The sequence below is a fragment of the Malaclemys terrapin genome, chromosome 7 (assembly GCF_027887155.1).
Source record: "Malaclemys terrapin pileata isolate rMalTer1 chromosome 7, rMalTer1.hap1, whole genome shotgun sequence".
In the NCBI taxonomy this organism is placed as follows: domain Eukaryota; kingdom Metazoa; phylum Chordata; order Testudines; family Emydidae; genus Malaclemys; species Malaclemys terrapin.
Window position 1 is genome coordinate 69,420,251 of NC_071511.1, and position 16,047 is coordinate 69,436,297.

The 16,047-nt window shown below is 41.6% G+C and overlaps 1 protein-coding gene across 4 annotated transcripts in view; it reads left to right on the plus strand.

The window, feature by feature from the left end:
- The first annotated feature begins 1,793 nt into the window (after positions 1-1,793).
- Positions 1,794-16,047, plus strand: part of BMS1 (BMS1 ribosome biogenesis factor) — a 39,231-nt gene continuing 24,977 nt past the window's right edge. For 2 of the 4 annotated variants that reach the window (XM_054035045.1, XM_054035049.1), the window contains exons 1-9: positions 1,794-1,877; positions 3,664-3,907; positions 4,336-4,526; positions 7,788-7,867; positions 9,365-9,553; positions 10,426-10,568; positions 12,194-12,315; positions 12,978-13,174; positions 13,880-14,019. In XM_054035045.1, the coding sequence (XP_053891020.1) occupies positions 3,732-3,907; positions 4,336-4,526; positions 7,788-7,867; positions 9,365-9,553; positions 10,426-10,568; positions 12,194-12,315; positions 12,978-13,174; positions 13,880-14,019 (1,238 nt within the window). In that variant the 5' untranslated portion in view covers positions 1,794-1,877; positions 3,664-3,731. Of the gene's footprint in view, positions 1,882-2,461; positions 3,020-3,663; positions 3,908-4,335; positions 4,527-7,787; positions 7,868-9,364; positions 9,554-10,425; positions 10,569-12,193; positions 12,316-12,977; positions 13,175-13,879; positions 14,020-16,047 lie in introns of those variants that run through there. The other 2 variants (XM_054035048.1, XM_054035047.1) reach the window with 2 other exon arrangements.

The following is a 16,047-nucleotide window of genomic DNA, read 5'->3' on the forward strand; positions in this document are numbered from 1 at the left end:
CTCCTTGGAAACAAACAATATATAGTTATGTTTGTGGCAAGGATTATTTGAAAATAAGGGAGGGGGGCATCGGGCAGATTTCATATTTATTTGCAGAAACCCAGAAAAGATTCCTCAGGGATTGACACATTCAAACAGAAAAGTCTGCAGGATCTAGATATAAATTGGCAGTTTCCAATTATTATTTCATGTATTTGTATTTCTCTAATATCTAGTGGCCCCAACTAAGATCAGGAACCCATTGTGCTGGGTTCTGTATCTGAAGAGCTTACAAATAAGGCCTTAATTCCACAAACAAGCATGTACTTAACTTTATTCCTATTGATTTCAATAGGACTACTCAGAATTGTAAAAATTAAGCATGCAGGCAAATGTCTGCAGGATTGGGGCCTAAATAGACAGGACAGACAAAAGGTGGGAAGGGAAGTAGTGGGCATATCAGATAACTAGTATGTAGCTGGAGAGAAATGGGGCTTTAAACTTTTCCTTGTTCTACTATATGTTCTAATAGAAAATGTGGCACTTCACAATGTGATTAAAATGGTGCTATAATCAGACTACAGAGAAACACTACTATCCTACACCATACTTTTTCTGAGTCTTCCCTGCTAGTCCTGCAGATTCAATACAGAAGAAAGCTGGGTTCAATGGTGCTTCAAGTGTCATTAACAAAATTGTCAACTTAACTGATTGCACAATCTTCACACCTGACACCACATTTACAGCTTTATCACCAAATCCGAAGTGGAGTTTGCAGGACTTTTAGCTAGAAAAAAAATCTTTTGACTTTTGGCCAAGGAACTCTGATATAGATTTACTAAGAGAATAAATATGGAAAATCATACCATTTTTACAGAATCACTTTTCTGACTGCTGTGTCTCATTTTTAACAGCTACTGTGAAAGTAATAAACATTCCCTCTGGGAATCTTCAGCCCATATTTAAATGAAAATACATTTTGTTTACAGGTCCCTTAATTTAAGTCCCATTCCTGAAGACTTAAACACCTGCTTATCCTTCCCTCTTCCCCGCCCCGTGAATAGCTGTGATTACCTCAGTGGGACTATTCACATTGCATAAAGTTAAGCAGGTGCATAATTATTTGCAGCACGAGGGCCTTAACTGTTGAATCTCAGAGCATAATATGAACGAGATTTGCCACGTGCCCTTTTTACGAGTCAACTTACAAGTCACGTTTTGTCTGAAAATGTCCAGCTACTGTGTTGTTACGTTAGTCCGGTTACAATAGCAGACGTGCTAAAAAGGAAAGAAACTGGAAAACAACCCCCCAAACAATTCTATATTTTGCCGCTGTGTTAACTTTGGGCGCTCAGCTCCCCTGCCTAGGCGGGTGCATCTCTGGTTTCTTGGAGCCGTGCACACAGCCACGAGCGAGCAGAGCGGGCAGGACAATGCAAACCTGCAGTCACTGGGGCGGGGGGAGCTCAGGGGCCGCATCCCAAACGCCCTGGCTGTGGCTGGCACTGACGGACCCCCAGGCGGGTCCGGACGTGACCAGCCTGCGGCCCAGCTGCCAGAGGCGGAGCCAGGGAGCCGGTGGGGAAACACCAGCACCGGGGCGCTGCCGTTCGAGGGCGCTGTCCCGGGTCCCAAGCGGGTTTGGGTGGGGGCTGCAGCTGCTCCCAGCGCAGTCAATGGCAACACCCTCTGGTAAGCAGGGGGCGGGGTCAGCTCCTCGCCTAGCTCAGTCAAGGGGCGCCTCCCTCCGCTCCCTGCCTGGTGTCACCGCAATACCCGCCCCCCGCCGGGCCGAGCCGAGCCGGCCAGCGGCTGTTTCCGGGCGGGAGGAGTTGGGTAGGACGCACTTCCGGCCGCGGCGCCCATGCGGAGTTGCTGGAGGCACCGGAGCGGCGGGGGTAGGTGGGACGGGCCGGGCTGCGAGTCTCCCTTCTCCGGCGGGTGGGTGCCTGGGGCGGGCAGCCCCGTTGTGTCCGGGGCCGGATCCTGCTCCGAGGGAAATCAGTGGCTAATCTCCCGCCTGTGGGGGCGGGGATTTGGGGCTGACCCCAACACCTCCCCCCCCCGCTCTTTTTTTCCTATGTGTAAAGAAACCTGCCTCAAACTAGGGGGGGCTGTTGGTCGCGTGGCAATAGCGCCCAGGGCGCTGAGAGCGGGGTCCCTATCGGGACCCTCAGGCGCCAGCTCCTCCGCTGTCCGCCCTGGCCAGTCAGCCCCCATCCTTTGCCAAGCTCCCCTGCTCGTGCGGGAGCTGCTGCGGGGGTTTCTTACAGCCACCGCGCTGATTCTGCGTGGGTGGTCTGGTCTCCCAGACAGCCCCGCTCCTGCAATGAGCTCAGTGAAACTTTGTGCCCACGTGGGGCCTTGTTGTCTGTGTTGGGACTCCCCACTGGCAGAGGGCTTGTATCGGAGGCCACCCCAGCAGACTCGGGTCTCCCTGTTATAGGATTGGGGCCTAACTGTTAAACGTGCATTTTATCAGTGATTATTGCAATACTAACTGTAAGATTGGCAGCAGTATTTTGCAACATATGGACTAGTAGAAATAAAGTTAAACATTTGCTGTATGTCTGGAATGAGAGAGTGCTACCACTGCTGTTTAGCAAGGCTGTGGAGTGGAGTGCGGAGCAGTGGAGCTGCAGGTTTTTGCCTGGAGCTGGAGTGGAGCTGGAGCACAGCTCCAAAGCCCTGCGCTTAGTTAACTGTTTTAATGGAGCCCAGTGATTGCAACTTTTTATGTTAACCAGGGAGTTGAAGCTGCGTAAAGAAATCTTTATTCCTGATACACTTCACAATTCGTGCTGATTATAGGGCACTGATGATCTTGAGGTTAAAATACAGGACTTAGGAGTCTGGTTATCTAATGGATTTGTTTTCAAAGGCATGTATTTTCATAGTAGCTAAGCACTGGCCTTAATAGACAATTCTTCTTGCTTTGTGTGTGTGTTTTGATCGTTTCCTTTCCGTTCCTCAGTTGTCTTAGTAGGATGCTGTTTCTCAGGGGATGTAGGGCTTGCATTTGGACCTGAACACTGTTAAGGTTAGTGTCAGTTTAATGAAAAGAGTTCCACAGCTGAAGTCTTCCTACTGAAAATACTTTGTCCCTTGAACCACATCTGGAGGATCTGAAACATTTATCCAACATCACTTAGTCCAAGAACTAAGCCTACTTCCCAGACTTAACTGTGCCTGTCAGTGCCCCATGCCTTGAGTCTCACCGCTTCCTGCCTGGTCTCCCACTTATTGAATTCTACCCTCAATTAGTGTAGGGCCCTACACCCCTTCCCCGTACCACATACTTACTTGAATAATGTTGCTCCATATAAATTAATGAATCTTGAGTCACTCCTAAATAAAACTGCTATTGCAGTCCATCCAATGATAAATTAATGCTGGGCAACCCCACTTCTCCCAAAATCAATTTATACCATCCTCACCCATAGATCTCTGTGGAGATGATGAGTCTTCCATGAACAAGGCCCTCTTCCACAATCATCAAAGAAATATTCAAGTGGCAACTTCATCTGTCAGAACTCACTTGAGTTTCCTTTCTCTTAGATAGGCATGACCTTCCTAGAGGAAAATTCAGCCTCTTATGTCTTAGGTGAAAAACAGGTTTATAAATAATGCTGCTTCTTTTTTCTGTGTTTGTTGCGTAATAAGTGTTTTTTTTCCATATGCCAGCTATGCTCTGTATCATTGGCAAAAGCAATCCATTTGACACTGGTGACAGGTGATCCCTGAGAAAAGAGATGGAGGAAAAGGACAGGAAGAAGCACCGTAAGAAGCACAGTGGGCCAAAGGCTGACAAAAAAAGGAAACGTCATCTGAATGATCTAGGACTTGGAGATGATGAGGATGCTCGGAAGAGAAACCCAAAGGCCTTTGCGGTCCAGTCTGCTGTGCGGATGGCCAGAACCTTCCACAGGTATGGAGTCTTTTAGAGCTTGATGGATGGGCTTGATGGATTTTTTTTTGTTTTGTTTTGTTTTCCCCAGTAAACTCATTTTTAGGTGCTGATAGAACTGTGTTTTGTGAATTAGGCTCTGACATGCTCAATCAGCTAACATGGTTTACCACATCCACACAGCAATATATTTATTCTCTGTTATAAATGAGGCAATAGTGTGGGCCTAACTGGGTCTATCATGCTGCACTACTGTGTTTGTCTGCATTATGGGGAAATCTGTTTAGCTCTTTAGTCGATGGGAGTTGTGCATCTCTATGGGAATAGCTGAATCCTTAATGATTACACCTACGTGAATGAGTCTCTGAAACACTTAGCATCTTAAAACAAGTGTTCTTGCTTTTTTATAACTTCACATTAAACTTTTTTATGAATTTCTTCATAAATAGGACTCAGGATTTGAAGACGAAAAAACATCACATTCCAGTAGTTGACCGAACTCCCTTAGAGCCTCCTCCTGTGGTGGTGGTTGTAGTTGGCCCTCCAAAAGTTGGGAAGAGCACTTTAATAAAATGTCTAATTAGGAACTTCACGAGGCAAAAACTGATTGAAATACGAGGTCCTGTAACGATTGTATCAGGTGAGGAGGAAAAAAAAAAACAACTTTTGTTTGATACACAACATGTAGGATTTGGATAAATAGTCATAAATAGAAGGGTGACTTGATCTTAGCACATGTGCATGTTCTCACACACACACAATACATTTTGTTGTGAGCTCACATATTTAAAGTATTGCAAACAGGCAGTATATATTGATACAATAATCTAAGGAAACTCAATTTGAAAATATCTTTTAAAAAAAAAATGAGTTAAGTCATTTAAGGTACCACTCCCCGTACTCATTTTTGTAGTTTTATAATCCGATTTCTTTTTAAAACATTTCTCTCTCTCTGGTGTTGTGTGGAAAAACACAAGCAAATGTGAGAAATTGACAAACTATTCACAAAGTGATGTGATATATACACGACGTAAGCAAATATTTTTCTCTTGTTTTTCAATTGCAGTAATTTTAAATGTTTGTAACAACAGCAGGTAAATATTTTCTAACAGATGCCTGGCTTTCTTGTACCTTAAGAAAATAAGATACTTTCCTTGTTATAAATTTTTAACAAATTTCATCTATACATTACACATACAAAAACTGTTACGATATAATTAAAGTTGCAAAATCAAGCATCCAAAAGTTAGGAAATGCCATAATTAAAGTTGTCCAACTTTGTGCATATTAGTTATGATACAGTCTTTAATTATATGATCATATACTAATTTTTACACAGTACCCCATTTCATTCAGCACACAGATGGTGCTCAGTTAATGATCAGCTAATCAGTATTTTGTTTTCTTCTCATTCAATGTGTGGTACCAGGCCTTATTTACCACATGCTATTCAAACTCTGCTCTGAAGACAGAATCTTTAATTTCTTCATGGACCTTTCTGTGGCACTCATAACTATAGTATCTGAGGCCTTCACAAATATTATTGAGTTTATTTTCACAACACCCCTGTGAGGTGACGGGAACAAGGTGGTATCGTCTACGGCACAGATTAAAGTCAAAAGTGTCTATTGATTTTGGGTACCCAATTTGAAGTTTGGCTGATCTAATTTTTTGAAGTACATTGTGCTTTGAATATATAAAATCCTAAACCCATTGTCTTCAGTTGCAGCTGAGTTCTCCACACTTTTGCAAGTGCAGAACCCCTGGTCTCCAGTCAGGTCCCCTAAAGTGAGGAACACACAATTAATGACTACTTGTGAATAGTTTGGTTTAAGTATCAGAGGGGTAGCCGTGTTAGTCTGAATCTGTAAAAAGCAACAGAGGGTCCTGTGGCACCTTTGAGACTAACAGAAGTATTGGGAGCATAAGCTTTCGTGGGTAAGAACTTCACTTCTTCAGATGCAAGTCTCAAAGGTGCCACAGGACCCTCTGTTAGTTTGGTTTAAGTGGCTTGATTAGCGTTGCATAGGAACTCTGTGGTAGATAGAACCCAGTTCTCTGGGGCAGCATTCAACTGCCTTAAACATTATCCTGTTTTTGTAATCTCCGTCAAAGTCAATACACACCTACTTTCTTTAAAAATGAAACAGGGATCCTATAGATAAGGCTGTGAGTCTGTCACGGAGGTCACAGGTTCCGTGACCGCTGTGACTTTTGCAGTGGCTGGTGCTGGCTCAGGGGCTGCTTGAGCCCGGCAGCCCCTGGGCCAGCAGCAGCAGTTTGGGTGTGTGGGAGGGGGCTTAGGGATTGGGGAGTGCGGGGGGCTCCCCTCCAGCTCCTAGGTGGCGGAGGGGCCAAGGGGGGCCCTCTGCGCCGCACACTGCCTGTGCCTGCAGGCCCTGCTCGCAGGCCCTGCCCCCGCAGCTCCCATTTGCTGTGGTTCCCAGCCAGTGGGAACTGCAGCAGCCAGTGCTTGTGGCGGAAGCAGCGGAGCTCCTGCCCTGGCCCATGCCTCCACCGTGTAGGAGCTGCAGGGACGCGGAGCTGGGTAGGAAAGCCCTGCCTACTGGCCCCGCCAAGGCCCCCTCCCCTCATCACCAGCGGGGGTCCCGGGCCATTTCCACGGCCCAGTCCCCTCTCCTCCAGTACCAGCGGGGGTCTCAGGTCACATCCCCCAGCACCCATGGCACCCCGGATTGCCCCCCCCAAACCCCCCCCCCCCCCCGAAAAGAACCTGCGGCTCCCGCCCAAATTTTAGTCAGGGTGGGTATTTTTAGTAAAAGTCATGGACAGGTCACAGGCCCGTGAATTTTTGTTTACGGCCCGTGACCTGTCCATGACTTTTACTAAAAATACCCGTGACTAAAACGTAGCCTTACCTATAGATAACTCTGTTCTTCATTACTCAGTCCTGCTTCATCTCTAGAACAGGACTAGCCTGTGCTCCAAGTGAGGCAGAAGGCCTGTGGAAAAAATAGTATATGATCATGTAACAGACTGTCATAATAGAACCTTGCAACCTGATCTGAACCCATCAGAACCAGATTACAAGTGCCTGCCTTGGGCCTGGTCAGATATGACTTTCCTGAACATTTGAACTTGGGTCTCCTGTATTGCAGGATAGTGCCCCGACCACTGGGTTATGGGATGTTCTGGGGCAGGTGTCCCTCACCTCTCCTCTTTTACAAATAATTAGTCATTGGAGCAGGGACTAGAACTTGGATCTCCCACGTCCCAGAGGAGTGCCTTAATCACCAGGCTAGAGAGCCATTCTCACTTTTTTCCTGGCCAAATGACTGCTGATTGTCATTATGAATTACTGTGCTTTACCACTGTGGATGACATTGAATAATCATGGAAAATTTCAGCCCAAGTGGTTAAAGTTTGGCAAAGTTACAAGCAACTGAAAAATGAGTCTTAGAAAGTGGGGAATATCAGCCAACCAGAAGAACCAGGGGGTACTCCTAGCCCCCCCCATCATTAGGAGTTTAAGAAGTTTGAACTGGGAAGAAAACGTTGGCTAATTTTAGTCCATCCCCTCTCTTATGGGAGAGCAACCTGTAATCCAGGAGAACAGCTGCACAATAAATCCGCACAAAGCCAACAGGAATTTAAAATTCTGCCGTCTCTGTGCGTTTAATCTCCCTGGCTGCTCTTCTGTTGGATATTTTTTATAGAAAAATAAATTTATCTATCAAAGGTGGCATTACTTGGTTTGATCACTAACAATAAATAAATTTGAGTAGCATTCCAACATGTAAGCATGGCTAATTAGGGAAGTCAACTGTATCAACACAGTATTGTAGCAGAATTGATGAAATAGCGGAGACCATTGAGGTTGTATAAAATATCTTTAGTTGGTTCACTTTTGTTTTTCATTAAATTTGCGTTTTCTTCACAGGTAAAAGGCGTAGGCTAACCATTATTGAATGTGGATGTGACATTAACACAATGATTGATCTGGCTAAAGTTGCAGATTTGGTAAGCCAGCAATTGTGGAAATAATACCTTTACCTAGATCACACCTACAGATCATTAACCCGATCTTTACTCCCATTGCAGTCACTGGTAAAACTCCCTTTGACTTCAGTGGGAGCAGGATGGGTCCCTAAAAGGCCTAATTTTCTGGAGCAGTCACTGGAACTAGACCAGATGTAACAGGAGGGAAACTGCTTTTGAATGCTACGTGACCCTATGTTGCCCATTCTACTTCTGAACCTTAGTGAAAAATCTCTTAACAAACCAAAATGGAACAGCAATTTTACGCTAAACAAATTCCAGTTAATCCCTATTGATGTTTGAAATGGTTTGTTAAAACATAAGAACATAAGAATGGCTATAGAGAGTCATTAATCCCTTTGCATCTAGGGCTTGTCTACACTTACGATTTAGCGGGTCTAAACTTTAGCGGGGAGAGCGTCTCTCGTCGATGTCGCGTAGTGTGGACCCCGCGGTAAGTAGATGTAACCTATGTCAATTTGAGTTATGCTATTCACGTAACTCAAATTGCGTAGCTTAGATCGACTTTTCCCTTTAGTGTAGACAAGTCCTTAGGCTCCTTGTTGCTGATGAGCTAATTAGCTTTGCCTCATGTTCATGTGACTACAGGAGACGATTATCCTATGTCAATGTTCTGCTCGGTTATCATCTCTCAGTGACACATTACAGTAATTGCAACATATGAAGGAAGTTTGTTTATCTCACTTGTACCAAAGATCTGTTTATGATCTTAGATGCTCTAGTCCCTTAAGGCATTAAGGCAGTAGTCTCTTGAGGTAACCTAATCTTTGGTTGCATTTTTCAGATACCCAAAACAATCAAGGCCTTTATCTTTACTAATTTAATCAGACATTCCTGCAAATATTGATAAAAGCTCAATCTTGCATGTTTTAAGAGGGGACAAAGTTTGTTAGTTGAGGAGGCCAGATTCCGATACTCTTACTCCTGTTCAGTATTATCTTGCTCCTCAAAGAGCCTCATTACTGTTTGAGCAGTAAGAGGCTACTTAACTAAATAAGGATCTGTCCCTCCTTGCTGGGACTAACACTTTTTTGGGGGGGAGGGGTCGGGGGAGGGAGGGAAGTGGTGATTGTGCAGAGGGAGACTTTTGTTCTGACTCTTGTCTGCGGGTGGCTTTTTTTTTGGTCCTGTAATGTCCCTGGAGAGAGGGAAGCAAAGTGAAGAAAAATTTATAAATGTCTATAGATTTAGGAGAGGGGATTTGATTTATTAGCCTTTTCTAAAGTAAGAAGGGCTTAAGACACAACTTTTAAGTTAAAAGGCCACAATTGTCTCTCTAGGCTGTGTAAAAATCCTTGGGAAGACTGCCTGACTCCTTGAGATTAAAAATTTATCAAAGCCAACACAGATTGGATGAAGAGATGGATCCTGTTTAAAAGCATGACTATTAAATTAGTTGAAGGTGCTGCTGAGGGCATCTCAATAGCACCAGAGTAAATTGTTTTCATTCACTTTCAGGTTCTTATGCTCATTGATGCCAGCTTTGGATTTGAGATGGAAACCTTTGAATTCTTGAACATCTGCCAAGTACATGGCTTTCCCAAAATCATGGGTGTCCTTACCCACCTGGATACCTTCAAGAACAACAAACAGTTAAAGAAGACCAAAAAGAGATTGAAACACAGATTCTGGACAGAAGTGTATCCGGTATAATACCAAACAGTTATTTTTCATAAATGTTTGAACTGTGGAAATTGATTTAGGGGTGGGGAAAATATTTAAGTATTTAAATGTACTACATTTAAATACACGGGAGGGATAGCTCAGTGGTTTGAGCATTGGCCTGCTAAACCCAGGAGTGAGTTCAAGCCTTGAGGGGGCCATTTAGGGACCTGGGACAAAAATGTATCTGGGGCTTGGTCCTGCTTTGAGTAGCAGGTTGGACTAGATGACCTCCTGAGGTCCCTTCTAACCCTGATATTCTGTGATTTGCATTTGTTTGTTCACAAATGTTACTGAAAGAGAAGACTGCTAATGTACCATTTAGTATTGAGACTCAGATTATACAATCTTTCTTGAAAATTGACTTGTGTAATTGAGCTCTACCACCAAACAATAGGTCTGTTACAGCACTAGAGTCCAATAGTCATTCACACAAGTAATGATGTGGGTAAGGGGTTGCAGGATCAAATCCTAGATTCATAAAAGGTAGATGGTGTTGCTTTGCAGACTTTAATGTGGTGTCTAGCAATGCTAATGTTGTGTAGCTTCTGTATTTGTGTTGTGCCTGCTGCTAAAAGAAGAAAAAAGGCATGGTTTCTGTGAAACATACATCTGCCTTTTAACAGATTTAAAAGCAAGTCTTTGCTGCTGTTGTGAGCCTTGCATACCTGGTGCCAAATTGTTGGTGATAATTTTTTGCCTTGATGAAGGGGAGATAATTAACAGAAGTTAACTCAAATCTGTTGGAGGTAATTGTAGCTTGTTGAATGGAGTCTCTTGTTTTAGTTTTAATGAGGTAGGAATTTAATTGGGGTAAGTTTTTTGTTAAACTTTTAATATAAATGTGATTGATTTAGGGTGCCAAACTGTTTTATCTCTCTGGGATGGTACACGGAGAGTACCAAAAGCAGGAAATTCATAATCTGGGACGCTTTATCTCTGTTATGAAATTCCGTCCACTTACATGGCAGACATCTCACCCATATGTCCTAGCAGACAGGTACGTGGTTTTCTTTTTCCCTCAATTTTCTGTTTGATATTGGCTAAGTTTAAAGTTTAATCTTTTTTTATTACTGACATAAATGAGGGGAAATCAGTGGTGTAAGAGGTGTATTTTTCAATCCTCTGCATGTAAGTTTAGCCACGCAGCTCCACTCATGTCAGTATGAGGGAATGGTGTAATTCTGTTCCTGTACACTTCTGAAAAAAGATATTTTAATAACACAGTTATGTAACTGTTGGGCATGCAAATGACCAATTTATTGTCTAGCTAGAATTTTATGGAGTTATCCATTACTGTGGTAGCTGGTGCATGGTATTTGTTGCTCAAAATGAGTGCAACCCCACTGATTTAAAAATCAGTTATAATAATTTGCAATCTGACTTCCGTGGAGCTGAGGCCACTTAAGTCAGTGGTAAACTTGGCCTGGTAACTTCAGTGTAAGCTTGATTTGTTCACAGACTTGTAGGATGAGGCACTAAGTGCGTATTTAGAATGTTACAGGATACTTGAACACTGTCCATAAAACATTTAAACAGAATTGCTGCTTGATTATGTTGAACTTCTCTGAAAGCTCGGCATCCCAATAGCTTAGCAGCAGACAGTGAACATATCACCATGATCTCTAATCACTGGAATGGCTCCCCATTGAATACAGAGTCTACTTCAAGGTCTCTATCCTGAATTTCAAAGCTCTCCATGGGATTGGCTCTAGCCACCTGAGAGATTGTCTCTCATTCTGTGTCCATGATCTCACACAGCAGTTAGGTTCCGTTGGAACAATGAATCTGTCTACCAAAATGGGGAGGGGAAGCTTGAGTTCTGAAGACTGAACTTTCAGAGGAGCTGGACCTAGCTTGCTCTTGGAAGAGATTAACCAAAATCAATAAAAAAAACCAACAACCTTTCTTCTTTCAAAGTCCCATTCACGCATAAATGAGTGGGGAAAAATACCTATGAACTGATCAGAATATTTTTCTTGCAACTTGGGAAAGAAGTAAAAAACAGACATTTTGTTTTTTGCTTTTAAATACAGGGGCAATGCTCAAGTGATGTGGTCGGAGAAGTACTTAGAAGGATGATGCACAAAGTTCTCTGAAATGCACAGAGCACATTTGGGGAAACGAATAAAAAATATTCTCGAATCTTCCAGTTCCAGTTTTACGTGTTTGCTTAATATTATTGTACATGACAGCCTAAAAGTGAAATTGGCTAGAAAGTGACTATAAACAAAAATGAAACTGACTCAGCTGTTTTCCCTTTCTGCCCCCAGAGAAAGGAGAAATGCCCCAAATGAACACATTTAATCTTTCAGAGGTGTAATATTAGATGAAATGTTATACATTTAAAAATAAAATTATCTTCTAAAATATTCAACACATAAGAATCTTTAAAAAAAAAAAAAAATGACTTTAACATGACTCTGTGCCTTACTGTGTTCCTATTATCAAACACTGAAAATTTCAAATAATGAGATTATACAATGTTTGTGATTTTTTGTTTTTGTTTTTAAATCTGCAATAATAGTTTAATGTAGCAAGTGCAACAATTTGCTTCCGTACTTTCTTTATGGAAGATCATAGTTGAGAAAATATATTTCTAATATTTCTTCTGATATTCCCTAGAATGGAAGACTTGACAAACCCAGAAGATGTTCGAGTCAATCCAAAGTGTGACAGAAAGGTGTCACTTTATGGCTACTTAAGAGGGGCATACCTAAAAAACAAAAGCCAAATTCACATGCCAGGTAATATATCCAATCTCTTAAAATTCTTATAATTATTTTGCTGATTTATAGCTTGTAATGCTATTACTGTTAAAGGGATAGTTTACAGCTGTAAAAGACCACCATGCTGTAGTTAATATTTTAATATTAGTATTTTGTAAAACTTTTAATTGAGAAATCTTCGTGCAGTGTTAAATCTAAACACAATAACAATGTACTAGCATCGAAAACCAGAAAATGAAATTGATCAGTGTAGATCTCTAGGATGATTGAAATGCAAAAAAGGTAGTGTCAATAGTGAAAAGTAAGTTAGGCTTATTTAAAATGAAAAGTTTTACATAGTGTAATAAATGAATACTAATTAATAACTTAATGATTTAAGTTATTTTCTTTTTAACAATGTTGATATGATGTTAGTAATGAAGGCAAGTATATATTTAAAGGAGTGTGTTGCCAGTGATTTATAGTCCACTAGCTGATTAACTTGTAGAATGTTTTCCAGACTTATGGTAGGTCTTAAAAGTATTGCATGTGGTTTATCTTTGCAGTGTACCATTGATGTTAAATCACTGCATGCCACGATAGAGCCCCTTTACCTCTTTATGGTGAATTGTACAGGTTTTTTTTTTTTTTTTAAATCAGAGCTTTGTCAAAATCCTTTTCTTCCTTGTCCGTCACCCCAGGTGTAGGGGACTTTACTGTGAGCGATGTGAGTTTCCTGCCAGACCCCTGTGCACTTCCTGAACAGCAGAAGAAGCGTTCCTTAAATGAGAAGGATAAACTTATTTATGCCCCACTGTCAGGAGTTGGAGGTGTAGTGTATGACAAAGATGCTGTTTATATTGACCTTGGTGGAAGTCATGCTCATCAAGATGAAGAGGTGAGGAGAAAGTCTGTTTGAGTTCTCTGTCCTCCAGTAGAATATAGTTTCTGCCTAAAGAGCTAAAGAGGCAAAGCAACGGTGCTTGGAAACAGTTGTTATGTTTTGGTTTAGATTTTTTTTTTTAAAGAAACATCATCAACCCAAATGATATGCAAACATATCCTTATCCTTAAATATCTTATTTAACAACCTTTCTTAATACAGTGATTGAGAAACAAAATAGTTTTTGTTTGTTTTTTCCCAATTTCCCTCTCTCAAAAGCTGTGGAAAACAACTAAGGAAGTAATTAATAATAATTACTTACATAGTTAATGCTCGGAAAGTATCTGAAGAGAAATGAGCTAAGTGTCATGCCATCCCTGAGAGCAGGGCCCATGTATTTAGTCTCATTTTGCAGGTGAGGAAATTGAGGGAGAATGGTTGTATGTCATCCAAGGAAGTTGCTCTCCGAGGCAGAGCTTGAACTTTTTCTGTCTTGTACTTAGACCATTTCAAATATTATGGTGCATGAGATAAAATAATATTAAATGTACAATATGTTTGTTACACACTGGTAAGGAGCCCATCTCTGTAATTTGCATGGTTTAATATTGAGTCTGTTCCTGTTGCCCGTTTTTAGGCAGTTTTAACAATTTGTTGATTGTTCAATAGATATTTGCATAATTGATCTGTTAAACAGAAAAAAATCTTTTGGTTTGTCAGGAAGAAGTGAGACCAAATCATGAACTAGTCCAGAGCCTCATCTCCACACATTCCACCATCGATGTTAAGATGGCTTCAAGCAAAGTGTCTCTTTTCATGGACTCCAAACCATTAGGTTCAGAAGATGTGGAAAACCAAGAGTAAGTTTTGAATTTTACCGAGCAGTGGGAGACAGAACAACTTGACTAGAAGAGGCATAACACAGGCAACAGCTTTGGCCATTTGTGTATCTTAATTAATAGCTGTTTCAGTGGGCTGATATTAAAGGTGTGTGGCTTGCTTGCATGGCAGATGCACAGAAAGAGTTTGGGAGAGGTTTATTGTAGAAGAGAAAAGGGAGTATGGAGCTCTGAAACTTAAAGCAGACCTGTTTAAACTTCATGACTCTGTTCCCACACCTTCATTAGAACCAGATTAAGATGAGATCATCACACTTATTTTCAGTAGTGATTTTATCAGGGTTTGAACTTGTCTTCTGAGTTAAAAAGCACAGTTTCAGAGTTTCCTACTCTTTTCTGTAGCAGTCCTCCCCTAAACATGGAAAACATAATTCAACCTCAACTGAAAAATAGGTGGGCATGGGAGTAAGGATGCTTCAGGATGTGGACGTGGATGTTTATAGGAGAAATAATTGTAGGACAGGAGTATATTTGCTTTCACCTTCAGACATGCATCTATTTTTTCTTCTTTTCTTGGACATTTCTATTTTTGGGCACAGTAAATTATGATTATCCATTAGGTATTAACTTTTCAGAATGGAATAATCAGTACAAGGTTCTCCTTTTGTCAGGTCTTAAGAGGAAAAGAAATCCAAGCTTTATTTGCACTTTCTCTGGTTAGTGTTGTTTCTTCTGGAAGATAAGTAATCATGGTTGTAAATATCACTGGTCTTTGTTTGAGCAACTCTGGGATTGCGGACTTTAAAGTGATGTTCAGAATCTGCTCCAGGAGTATATTTCTAATTATAGAAGAAGTTAGTAATGCCACCCTACAAATAGATTGCTTACCACTTCCCATTATAAGACTGTTATCTGTTGCCTTTAACTCTATTTAACTGTTCAGGCTGAAATTTTCCATGCTGGATGTCCACCTTCGGCTAATTAAGCAAAAGTTTAAAATAATAATAATAATAATAAAAAACAGCTAAGCTGTTTCTGAGAAGAAGATTAAGGGAAAAACATGTCTTGCTCCTGTTTTTTTAAAAAAAAAATCTTAACATTTCATAAAGATATCCTTTAGGTACCTCTGTTTTCTTTTAATGAAGTTTTTTGGATGTAATTTCTACATAGCTGCTGATGACTGATACATGTCTGTGATGTTTTTGATCAGTTTTTTGTTCTCTTTTTAGAGACAAGGGGGGAGAGGTAATATCTGTTGTTTGACCAACTTCTGTTGGTGAGAGAGACAAACTTGTAAGCTTACACAGAGCTCTTTTTCAGGTTTGGGAAACATACTCCGGGCAGGGCTACAGTTAAAATGCTGCATTGGTTCAGCTGCGTCACTATAGTGCTTTAATGAAGACACTCTGAGCCGACGAGAGCTTCTCCTGTTGGTTTAGGGCATGTTTACACGTACAGCAGTACAGCTGCATCGTGTCTGGTGAAGATGCACTATGCCGATAGGAGAAGCTCTCCCACCGACATAGCGCTGTCCATAGTGGCACTTAGGTCAGTGTAACTACACCGCTCAGGGGTGGAGTGTAGACCCAGGGCTCAGAGCACCACAGCTAAATACAAGGTAGAACAGATTGCTTAGGATAAGTAGTTAACACACATTTCAAGGGACCATTCAAGAAGAAGTGACCCTTCTGTTAACACCCTTCTGGTAGGGAGGAGAGGAGGGTGGGAAAGCAGCAATATAGGGGGTTGCTGGTGGGTTGTCGATTATTGTAAAAAGCCATATATCCAATGTCTCTCTTCAGTCCGTGATGTTTAGTGTCTAGCAAAGTTATGAAGTTAAGCTTCCAGACGTGCCTTTTGAAAGTGTGCAAGTTTCCTTAGGGAATAGGACTGATAGGTCAGATAAAGAGTGTTCACTTTGTGAAAAGTGTTCACCCATAGGTGATGTGGTGTTTTTGTCTTTCATCATTTTCCTGTGAGAGTTCATTTGAAAGCATAGTAGCATAGTAATTGTCTGGTTTCACCTTGACACAGTTGCTATTGGGGCAT